Here is a 13,172-nt window from a genome sequence, read left to right on the forward strand (position 1 = left end):
TTTGAAAATTAAAATTCGAACATTTTTTCTAAAGCCTCCAGGGGACTTCGTTTTCGCACGAAAAAATTTTATGTGCCCTTATTGCATCCGGACCCACAATTCATGCTCGATACGATCTTTTTTCATTTTTTTCAACATGAATTATTATATTCAAAACGCGACATGTTGCAAAGTATTTTCTTTAAACGATTATTATTTGTTTAAACCATTTTTCCCGCCTTCAAATATTGAAAAGTTATTATTTTTTTGCATAAATAATACATTTGATGGGTTTTAAGAATAATATCTCTAACTTAACATATTTGGTAATTATTTAATCAATTTTCATTTGTTTCAACCATTTCTCCCATATTTCCCGTAAAAAAAATATTTTTTTGACATTTATGACATAGTGAATGAATACTGAGAGCAACATACTTTTTGATTATATTTAACAATTGCTTAAACCATTCTTCTCCTTTATATCTGTAATAAAACATAATATAAATATTATCAAGTATAAATATTATGAATAAATAATATCAAAAATATAATCAAGTTACTACTTTCTGAAATCAATAGCGCACTGAATGAATTTTAACAGTGATATTTTGTGTGAAAGACAGTTTAATAATTATTCAAACAGTTGAAACTTATTTCAGTTATATTTTTCCTTTGTGAAGCTGGAAAATGTCAAATTTTATGGTAATAATTTTGCCGTGATTTCAAAAAAGAACGTTAACTGAAAAATAAACGAAGCCGAAAAATTTGACAAAAACTGTTGGAATCTTTGCTCACATATATCGCAGATTCTAATTCATTTTCTGAACTTATTTTTGTTTTTGATGAATTTGCATATTAGCTACTTATTTTAGCAACAATTTTTTTTAATGCGAATTAATTATTGAAAATTCAGATAAGGGTGTGTATTGGAAATCTGACATTCGGGAAAATCGCCTTAATCAGTAGTTACGACTCGCTTCTAATTACGGACCTCAGAAACAGGCCTACCATAATTTGAGGGAACGCCGTCCATGGCAAAAGAATATGATATATTGTTTATAAAAAGAATATGAGGGATGGTATGTTATCTTATTTCCTTTTACGTCTGGGAGAAACCAACGAATGTGGAAAATTAAATCATACTTCAACGATTTCCAAATCACTGAAAAGTTTTATTACATTAATTTCCAGATAAAAAACAGTCCGGACCGCTTGAACTGTTTCCAATTGGAATGCATGCTATTGCGAAATATACTTGACTGAATAATCGCGCACCGCGGCCCTTCCAAGACGACTGTCACAACCACTTTGGCCCTGCTCCCTTGAGAAACTGCTGGGGTCAGCTGTTCCAGGAAGGCTGAGAACGGGGTAAATGAAAGCGAGAGTTTGGTGGACTTATAAACTTAAATTTGGCCATTTCTATTAAAAATTTGAACTTTCTTATTTGACTGAGATTGTAATTACTGAATGTCGTTGAAAAGTAATCAGTAAAAGGCGATGACTGTCAAAAATTCTAATTTGATAATTTACAAATTGAAAGATTGAAGTTAGCATTTTTCTGATTAGAAGCAATCAATATTTACAACATTTAATTTTGAATTGTAAAATTTAATCGATAAAATAAATCTGAAAGAAGTCCTAATTTGGCATCATTAAATTTGGAGCAGGACACAGATATTCAAGTTCAAGTATTTGTATATTAAGTTTGTTGGCGTGTCAAAAATCAGATCTCTGAAAAAAATTGACTATGATTTTCAGAATTAAATTCATAATATCAGTCATGCCCTATAAAATAAGAAACCAGTTTTCATCACAATGGTTAAAATTGACGCAAAATAATTGTTTTAACAATAGTTTTTATAATTAAATTTTTTCTTACTATCGCTGCTTGAAAATTTTGAATTTATGAATTTTTATCAATCAAAGCTATATTTTCTCTGTGAAACATTTTGTAAACCTCTACTGTATCCAATATTGAAAATAAGTAAATAATCTTCAAATAAAGTTTTTAAAATTTTTTTGTATTAACATAAAGTGTTTTAACGATTTCAGCACAAGAAAAATTTACTTTCAAAATTCGAAAAAGTAAATGAGTTGTAAAAAATTTTTTTAACCAAAAAATCAGCCGTCTTTCCTTGACACACAACCATTTTTCAAAAATTGGTCAAATACGATAGCAAAAAATGAATAAATTGTAAAAAAATTCTTAAAATAAATATATTCAGAATTTTCCCATTAAAATTCGAATTAGATTTCTATATAATTTAAATAAAATATAATAGAATTAATGCTTTCACGATGATGCATTTTGATAAAAAGAGATATTTCGGGTTTAAATCGTACACAATACTACGAATTTTGCCGACGTTTCGTGAACATTGCAGTTTGGAAAATGTTTCGAGAGCGAAAAATGTGAATCAACAACATTTTCTCTAAAAAAACCTATTCTCTTACAAGATCTGATTTTTGGCACGCAAATTACCTTGCCATAATACAGGTTCAAGTCTATTACGAAATATTCATTTTCGAATTATTGTAGCATTTTAATATAAAGTTGATAAAAATTCCAAGCATCAAACATGAATATTATTTAATTTTAAAATGGAAAATGTGGAAAATCAATATATTAGACATATTTAAAAATCAAAATCTTCCAATTTTAATAGGATCTAAATTTTTTTTAAATGTAATCGGTAATTTCAAACTATGAAATCGAACGGAAATTGAAAATAATAATTTGAACTGTCTAATTAATTAGTTTAATCTAATAAGTAAATTAAAAACTGGAGGAATTTATTATAAAACGCAATAATAATTTTTTCAGTTTGGTTCTCAGTACTCTTTTTATTCTATTGAAAGATATGGAAGCTTTCGATCTATTGATAAGATTTTTAATCAAACGAAATGTCAAAGATTTTTGTTCATATTTTTATTTCTCAATGTTTAATCTAATTTTAAATTTACTGAAAGGTATGGGAGCTATTTAAAATTTAAAAGACAAGACACACGTTTGTAGAATATTGGATGAAATAAAAATTTACAATTAATAAGTGAAAAATTTATGAAAATGTAAAAATTGTGTGTCCGTGGAAACAATTTTATTTTATATATGCTCTAAATGAAAAGATTTCAAACTTAGATATCATTTTAAATTCTCAAAAATGAAAATGGGTGTATTGAAAAATATTTCTTTCTTTTATTATTCTTAAGAAATAAAAATGTTAAATATAATTAAATTCCAATTAAAAAAGTCTTCGAACGAGTTTCTTCTCGAATTAAGATTTAATTCACATTTTGATGCCAAATTACAGGAAGCGCAGTTTTTGATATGAACTTAACCCTGATTACCTTATAATAAGTCACTATTCTAAATTTACTTCTTTTATTCTGGAATTGACACCCCATATGTCAAATTGTTGTAGAAAACTGTGAAACAGGAAAGATAAAATTATTATTTTCCTTGAAAATGAACTGAAAATTTTTCATTAAATTATGTACAATTATTGTAACGTGAAAGGGGGTAATTCTATTTGTATACAAATTTAATACATGCATTTTCAAGACGTTCAGAAAATAGAAAAAACAAAAACTCAATCAAAATACAACATTTCAACAAGGGAGCTTTAAATCATATCCAATTTTGAGTTTTTTCTTCTTAAACAATTTGTTGACTAAAAAGGTACAACTTCCCCCGAAATGTAAAGTAGCCCAAAATTCTATCCAAATATAGCGAAAGAGGGCAATTTTTCACTAAAATAGGGTAATAATGGAGCAATTAATTTTGTCAAATACAAGTAATATAAGTACCATATTGAGGTCAACATGATGTACTTTAAATTTTTAAGATTTTTAACTGAAAAGACAAATTATCATCAACAAGAAAAAAACTGTCTAAAAAAAAACCCGAAATTTCATTAAAATACATCAATCATCAACAGAATACTTGATTTTGAAGGCTGAAACAACGAATTATCTACAAAGCGGTTAATTTTTCATTAAAATAATTTAATTTTTGAACAAATAACTAATAAAAGACAAAAATATGAATTTGTAATAAAGTAGTTCAGCTTTCAACCAAATAGCTTAATTTTTGACCACAAAGGTGATTTTTTAAAAACAAAATAGTTAATAATAATAATAATAGTAGACTGTTTAACGCAAAATAGTAGATTTTTCTTGCTGGATTTTGTTAATTTAATTCGCAATTAAGCGAAAAAACCAGAAAAAGGGCAGAAAGGGTACATTTCTTAAGACCAGGAAAGAAAAATAATTCTTTAAAAATTATCATCAGGAAACATTAAATGTTACTCAAGTTCGTAACATTAGATTTAAAAGAGTACATAAAAAAAGTTGAAATTTATTGCAGGTAAGACTTGCAACAGTAAAAATTAAACATATTTCAGCGAAAGTTTAACCGAGGTTAGGAGAATAATTCTGATCTGGTCTACTGCGTGACGCTGAAGTGAACAAATTTCGGTAAAACATATAGAATCAGCAACAGAAAACACAAAAAAATTGTTTAATGAATGAAGTTTAATGAAGTTAAACGACGATAGATAGCGCTGGCGTCGTAATTCTCGCTACATCTTGAATAAAACTGGAACAATTATAAGGGGAAAGATTATCCTCGCAAGGATAAAAATCAAAAATTATCTTTGAATAATGTAGAGTTTATTCGGCAAAGTTAATTTTTGTTGCGGTGAATCTTTTACCTGGAATTGACGTAAACTTTATCTTGGAGTTTTCTATGATAAAATTGGCAACGTAGTTTATGGGCGGTCCCTTTGCGTATCAGTCTCGAAAACCATTTTTTTGCATTATAAAATGAATAATTCTAATGTTTATGAATAACGAGATTAAAAAAGTGAAAATAAATTTGAAAGAAATCTAGGACTCTTTCTTGACTTTCAGAAGTTCAATCTAACAACCCACCAACGCAGGTGCGCGTTTCTACCGCGCTTGGACCACCCCACCAACATCCCTTGGTATATAAAAGCTTTCCTACCACGATACCAACTTGAGTACAGGTACGAACCCCTCGTCTTTGTTGACCAAGGCATTCAAATCTAACACCGAAAAATATAACGTACTTAAAAAGTGGTAAAAGTGAATTTTATTTAAAAATTTACAAGGTGATCAGTGTTTTCATTTTAGTTTCTTCAAAGTGATCTTTTTTCAGTTTCATTTTTGAATAAATTCTATGAAATTAATTTTTTTTCATAATAATTTTGCAATTTAAATATGTACATGTTAAAGTTAAAATTCGTAAATTACTCTTCATAATATGAGAGGAAATGTTTTCTTGGAATCAAACATTAAATCAATACATCCGAGTTTTTACAAAGCTTGTTTATAATAAGTACAATATTTTCATTATATTTAAGTTAGCCGAATTTCTAAAAATCCCTATTCTTTTGAATCACACTTCCTCCGCCTTTTGCACCCTTTCACTTTTTTATCCCATTACATTTTCCAAAATTTTCATCCTTTTTTCTAAACTCATGAACAGAGTTCCAAAAAAAATTGTAAACCAAAAGAATATTTTAATTTCAAATCAAAAACAGTTTAATTTAAACAAAAAGAAAAAGACAATTTTTCACAAAATAGTTGAATCCTCTAAGAAAACAGAATACATTTTCAACAAAAAAGATAAAATTTCTATCAAAAGAGATGAATTTTCAAACAAAAAATGAAATAGTGACATTTCCAGTAAAAAAAATTAATTTTAAACAAAAAAGAAATCTTCAACTTAGATAATGAATTTTTTACTAAAACATGAATTTATAACAAAGTGGTTAAACTTTCAACTAAGTAGTTGAATTCTCAACCCAAGAAGGATGTTTATTTTTGTCAAAAACAGTTGTCCCAAAAAAAAACTTGACACAATAACAGTTGAATCCTCATCCAGATAAGATTAACCAAAGAAAACTGAATTTTCAAACAAAAATTATAATAATTAAATTTTCAGTTACAGAAGAAAGAAATCTTAAACCAATAACTGAATTTGTGATATAATAGTTTAACTTTCAACCAACTCATTGAATTTTCAACCAATAAAAATGTTTATTTTAAATATAAAACTGTTGAATTCCACCAAAAAAGTAGTTTCTACAAAATAATCGAATCCCAACGAAACAAGAGAACTTTCAATGGAACAGTAGTATTTTTAATTAAAAATATTAAATTTTTACAAAAAGAATAAAATTTTCCAACATAGAAAATAATTTTTCACAAAAAAGTTCATCTTCCAACCAAGTAGTGAAAGTTTTTATAAAAAAAAAACCATAAAGATTAAATTTCGACGAGAAACTTGCATTTTCAACCAAAGAAGGTAAACTTTCTAAAAAAAAGAAACAAATTAACTTTGCAACCGAAATTATAATAGTTAAATTTTCTCTCACTAGAATTAATTTTCAAACAAAAACAAATCGAATTCTTAATACAGAAATTAATTTTCAAATAAAATGATGAATCTTCAAACCAAAAAATTGTTTTTACAAAGTAGTTCAGCTTTCAACTATAAATTTCTAGAAAATAGCTGACAGGTTGCAACTGATAAAAACACATTAGAAAAAATGTTAAAGTCTAAGAAATCAAAATCAGAAAAAGTAGGTTCTTCAAACACTCATTTATGTGTTCTTGAAATTATTTGTTTCGAATTTTTTTTTTAAATACCTTGCATAATTAATGGTAGCTTACTGAAAGTAATACACTAGAAAAATTTAGAAGAATATGAAACGAAAATCTATATATTGATAAAAGCTCATTAAAAAAATGTCGAATATAGGCATTTGTGAATTACATTTTTTTTAAATCTATTTTTGAATCTACGACTTTCTTGATTTTTGTGCTCATGTAGTTTAATCAGTAAAATGTGCTAAAGTGTTTAAAACATTTTTTAAAGTTAGTTGAAAAAAGATTTCCAATCCAAAAATGACGAAAAATTTCGAAAGAAAAAGCGCTACTCTTAAAGGGCATTTTCATACAATATTTACGAGATACCTATATTATATAAAAAATTTTGAATAACAAATTAAATTTTATTTTTGGAGATAATCACATTTTTTTACCAAAAATCTGACCTACCGAACTGCTGTGATTTTTGAGTGTCGTATGATAGAAAACTGTAGGATCTTCATTTTCTTCAAGAAAATGTTCCTCAGCCTATATGCGAAATATGCATTTGACATCAAAGAAATTTTGCATTATTTTCTGTGCAATACTTTTTGTGATCTCTGTTGATCTAATCTGTCATCTCAAAGAATAACGGCAGTTTGATACTCCAGGGAATATTTTCTGAGTCTACAAAGTAAGCAGAAAAGTCTCCAAAGTACATATTTTCCTGTCACTTCAATTCACAATTCAACAGACCTACAGATGCGTTATTAAGAATTCAGTAGAATTACAAAAGTCGCGAGCATAGAACTTTAATTGCAACCACAAAAAAAGTTTATTTAAACATTAATAGATGACTATCTAAGCTGTCTTTATTTTCTCGGCCATTAAAACTGACATTAAAAGAACATGTTCCCATATTATCGTAAAAATGTAGAAACACCCGAAAGGATTATGATTTCAGATCCCTTTATATCTGTAGCATATATTTTATTACTTTATAGTTTAATGCTATAAACCCCATTTTTATTTTTAATTATAAATGGAATAATTCTTTGTTTACTTCTATTTATATGTAACTTTTGGATTATTGGTGAACTTATAAACAAATTAGGAATATGATATTCGTAGTCTAATTTCTAAAAATTGTTTTATTTCAGGAGGAGTCTATCAAAACGAAACATGCGAGGAATTGAAAGAATGGTTTTAACGAAGAATTCGTATAGCTTGACATGGTCTTTTATGTTCATGATGGTTTTTTGCTTTGCTGGATGCGCTGCAGGTAAGTCGAGAAATTCCAGAATGAAAACCCTTAACCATTTTTTTGAATTTCCGGCGAAAAAGCATCCCTCTTTGACCATCCTTTAATACTTAAATTTTCAAAGTTTAGGGAGGCATTTATGTTATTTAATTTTACTTTCATTTCACTTTCACATACCTTTTTTAATTCACCGCACTTCATTGCTTGAATTTATAATCCGAAAATATGAATTTTTAACAAAAATGTTAATTTTGTACCCAAAAGTTGAATATTTATTAAAATATTTCAATTTTAACCAAACAGTTAAATTTCAACAAGAAATGTGAATTCTTAATAGAAAAGGTAATCTTCCCGCAAATAGTTTAATTTTTTACCAAATTGATAGATCCTCAACTAATTCAGATTGATTTAGAACCAAACAGTTGCATTTTAAACAGAAAGCATGAATTTTCAACCAAGAAGATTAAGTTTCAATTAAAACGGTTATATTTTTAGCCTGAAAAAAGATTTTTTTTAATAAAATAAAAATCTTGCTATGCCAAAATGTTAAATCATCAACAAAATAGTTTAATTTTTAACGAAATGGTAAAATTTAATCTAAACATATGACTTTTTAACAGAATAGTTCATTTTTTACCGAACAATTTAATATTTTACCACATTTTAAAATGATTTTGCTGGGAGTGGGAAGACCTTGGAGAATTCAAAAACATTTTCGAATTTGAATTTTGAAAGGCTATATCTACCCGAGTAAAAATGCTTCGACTTGAGTTCGACTTGGTTATGTCTTGAGTTCGTCTCCAAGACATCAATGTCTGGTTGCGTCTCAAAACTGAGTCCAGACATAGGCCTTCGTCTTACTTTTATGGTCACGACAGGTAAAACGGCGTTTACTCGTCTTAAGTCGAGCTTTGTCTTGGCTAAGATGACGTTTACTTGACTCAAGATGAGCCTGTCTTGGCTGAGATTATCGAACCTTTTTTGGCTCATAAATGAGATTAAAATTGATAAATGAAAAATTTGTAATTATTAAATTAGTTATTTTTAATTCAAAAATTCAGAATCGGTGGGTCTGAACGAGTTTAACCCTTAAAAATTTTGTTCAAAAAAATAAAAATTGTAACTTTGTAGAAGGATCTCCTAAGCTGTTAGAAATACGTAAAAACAAACAACATTTTCAGTATCATCGCCAAACAATTAGAATACAAATAACAATCCGTAAATAAGTTGATTTAATATGCATATTGTATAAAAATATGCAATATTGTTTAAGCATTAACAAAGATTTGCTTTTATGACTGTTAGAAATAACCTTCTTTTTATGGCAGGTATACGGTCGAAGTTATAAACCGCACGTGTTGAAGTCATAAAAATACGACTCAAGAGATAAATTTATGTATTCAAGACATAAAAACTTGTCGCTAAGACATAAATTGAAGTCTGGCTCCGTCTCAATACTGAGACATGCTCAAGTCAACCTTTTCGACTTCAGCATGTCTTGATTGGGGGCAATTCAAGTCAAACTCAAGTCGAAGCATTTTTTTTCGGGTAGATGGGAAATTTCATTGCGGATCTTTTCTTCTTCAGGCAGAAAGAATAAAGTTTTTTAACTTTCCAAATTTAGCAAAAAAAACTCACTTTTTTGGACAAATCGATTTTAATTCTTTTTTCACTTTAACACATTTTCTTAAGTTTTGAATATTTTAAATAAAATTAAAAAAATTTTACAATAGAAGTTTAATGATGATATTGTAAAATGGAATGAAATTGAAAATATTTGAAAAGTATTGCATATGTAGAGTTTTCACGGAAAATACAAATTTTTACTCTATCGTCTGGTTCGTTAAGCAAGCGTAGATTTCAATCTTATACCGAGTCAGCGCGGAAATTATAATTTAGAGTGCGACTCATTTTCACATGATTTCTGTTATAAGATTAAAAAAACATTCCATGTAGTTAAAGTTGAACATTTTTTAATTAATATCGAAAACGAAAATTAATTCAGAAGTGCAGTGACACTCTTATATTTTCCCCTCTAATCAAACTAAAGGCAGTTTAAAAACCTTGTCTAAAACTGGTACAATTTTTGAAAAAAAATAAAGAATTCTGTCAAAAAGTAAAGTAATGAAGATATTTGGTATTTTAAAACGATTTTTGATAGAAAAATATCGCTTTTTTAATGGAGAAAAAAATTACTTGTTAATATCATGCTGCGAATTAAAGTTTAGTGACTTCTTAAGGAATGTTCAAGAAATAATTTCCACCCAATTACTTTTAAAATAATTATGTATGAACTAAGCCTGCAAACATTAGTTTCTTTATAATTCTTAACAAAATCCATAGCTAGAAAGTTTAAAATAATTATAAATTGGGTTTTGTTTAAAAAGGGGATTAAAAATAGAAAAGGCGCATCTAGATATTTCGGACACGGATTTAAAGGGGTTTTGAGTTTTTCAATCAGTCGCTTAGTTTGTTTATAACTAATAGCAAAAGTTTGAAATTCATGTCTATAAAGTTTAAAATTATTAACAAATGATTTAATTCTTTAAGCAATGGATTAAAAAAAGAGTACCTAGATATTTCTGAGACAGATCCAAATGTCTTTTTGGCTTTACGATCATTCACTTAGATTGCTTATAATAAATTCAGAGAAAAAAGAATGTTTGTGTTTAAAAAATGGGTTTGAAAAAAACATAAAAGGTGTATCTAAATATTTTGAAAACGAATTTAAAGGTGGTTATGATTTTGTTTATCGGATTCTTAGTTTATTTATAATTAATTAGAAAAGTTTGAAATCCATAGATATAAAGTATAAAATTATTCAATCTTTTAAAAAATTGTCAACATAAAACAAAAAAAGCTGGATCTAGAGGTTTCCGAGGGGGATCCAAAGGTTTTTTGATCAGACGGTTAGTTTGTTTATAATGAATTACAAATTTTGAAATCTATATGTATGATAAACTTCACGGTCGTATATTGAGTGCAATATTTTTTTTAACGATATTTGACAGTTATTTGAACAATTTTAATCTGTTTGAACAATTTTTTCCCTTATAAATCTGGAAGAGTTATTAATTTTTAAAACTAATGACGCAGTTAATGAATTTTAAAAGTGATGCTTTTTGTAAAAGACAGTTTTAAATTGTTTAAATTTTAATTGGAACCATTTTTTTCTCATAAATCTTGATGGATTATTATTGTATTAAGTTATCGGTACATATAATACATGTTAAAAATTATATTTATTGTTAAAGACAGATTAAATTTTTTTAAATAATAATAATACTCATTCATTTGTTCCTTTCCATAGGAAAAATAGAGAAAAATCTAGTTCTCTCAAATTAATTCTTACACTATATCGCTTATAATTCAGAATTTTTTTATCTCAGAATTTATACCCCAATTGTTGAAACAATCAGCGTCTTTCTAAACAATTCCTTCAGTTTTTATTCAGATCATCTTCACTGATATAAGAAAATGCTACTTAAGCGATATATTGTAAGAGATTTTAAAAAACTATAATTTTATCCATCTTTCTTATGATAAGGAGAAACTGATATTAATTGCTTGAATAATTACCAACTGTGTCACTCTTTACATTCATAAACTGCTTTACTAATTCCACTCTCTAAATTTAATTAGTAAAATATAACTGACTGCCAGTTAAATTCTACTAATTTCTGTAGTTAGAATTGAGACACTGCCAATGAGTAGAATTGTATTGATTGGATTAGTAAAACGAAAATTACTAATTGAATCAATGATATGCAACTGCACTAATAAAACTGATTGATCAGTTATAATTGTATGGAGAAAATCAGTTAATTTGAAAAGGTTACGTTGTAAATATATTTGGGTGCTATTTTGAATTGTGAAATTTTAAAAAATTTGAAATTACTTAGCACGTGTAAATAATGAAATAAATAATTAAATAATAATCGAATAATTGCTTATTCATTTAATAAAATAAACATTTATAAACGCAAATCATTCTAAATCAACCAATTTTACTTATATATAAAATATTATTTAAATAATGCACATATTTCTGGTTGATAGATAGTATAGAGAACTTAATGATTAAACGAACTTATCAATCTAGAACATCTTCAATTTGTATCCCATTGAAAATTTTCATCAAGATAATTTGTAAACCTGGTTCAAATATACTCAAAATAACGCTTTAAACTTAAGGACGTCTTAAAAACAAAAATGCCATGTTTTTTAAAATTATCTAACTTTTTGAATTTTAGTCTAATTAAAAAATTTCAAGAAAATATATCTTATATCTCGTACAATTTTGGATTGATATTTCTTAATCTGTCAAAAATTTTTTGATGTCAGTTGGATAATTTGTAAGTATTTTTGTCGTGCACCAAGAACTTTGACAAAAATATCTAAAACACGTAAAAAATTTGATTTCAAATTAAAAAAAAATGTAATTCTTTACATTTTAGTCTAATCGAAAAATTTAACTCGGTTTCTAAATATATTGACATTCAGTGAAAATTTTTAATAAAATTTCCTAATCTGTCAAACAAATATTTTTGAAAATTATATAAGAGAACATGTGTTGCAAGTCTTCCAACCATGTATAAGAAACGTTGACAAACATTTCTAAAATTTGAAAAAAATATATTTTCAAATTCTTAAAATGCTTAACATTTTTTAACTTTGGTTGGACGTATATCTGGTCATTGAACATAAACTTTATTTGAGAACCTTTAAAAAGTGCATCAATGGCTCACGCGATTGAACAAATCCTAGAAAATTCAGGTAAGCATACAGCTAGATGCCACCAAAATCTTATGACTTTCGGACTCAGTGAGTACCGAAACGTAAAGATCCGTTAAAAACCAAAGAGCGAAATTTTGAACGATTATTACACTATCATTAATAAGAATGTAAAATAAACGTGAACAATTAGGAAAAAACAGGAAAGTCCGTTTGCACAATGACCCCAAAGGTCCTTTAAGAGATGATAAACTTTTAAAATACTAAATGGTTTTGCCCATAAATATTCAATTAAAAATTACTACCTTTCAATTTTTCCATGACTTCATCATCGACGATGCCTAATTATAGCAATTCCTTGTACAATTCTTTGCAACTGAATTTCTCAAAATTTGTCATTTTTTTATTCTCTAGTTTCCGTCGTCTGCTACCAATTAGGTATTTTCACATCAAATCAAGAGGCTAACTTCACTTCGTAGATACGAAGGTAGTTCAATAAGTCCTTAGAATGAAGTATAAAAACAATTTTTTTTGGGTAAATTTTTTTTTATTTTTCAACATAATCTCCTTGGAGCTCTAT

At 27.1% G+C, this 13,172-nt stretch overlaps 1 protein-coding gene across 1 annotated transcript in view; it reads left to right on the plus strand.

The window, feature by feature from the left end:
- The first annotated feature begins 5,027 nt into the window (after positions 1–5,027).
- LOC117173347 overlaps positions 5,028–13,172 on the plus strand; it is a 16,751-nt gene continuing 8,606 nt past the window's right edge. Inside the window, exons 1-2 of the mRNA XM_033361845.1 lie at positions 5,028–5,082; positions 7,758–7,879. Of these exons, the coding sequence (XP_033217736.1) occupies positions 7,780–7,879 (100 nt within the window). The 5' untranslated portion in view covers positions 5,028–5,082; positions 7,758–7,779. The remainder of the gene's footprint in view (positions 5,083–7,757; positions 7,880–13,172) is intronic.

The sequence above is a fragment of the Belonocnema kinseyi genome, chromosome 5 (genome assembly GCF_010883055.1).
Source record: "Belonocnema kinseyi isolate 2016_QV_RU_SX_M_011 chromosome 5, B_treatae_v1, whole genome shotgun sequence".
In the NCBI taxonomy this organism is placed as follows: Eukaryota; Metazoa; Arthropoda; class Insecta; order Hymenoptera; family Cynipidae; genus Belonocnema; species Belonocnema kinseyi.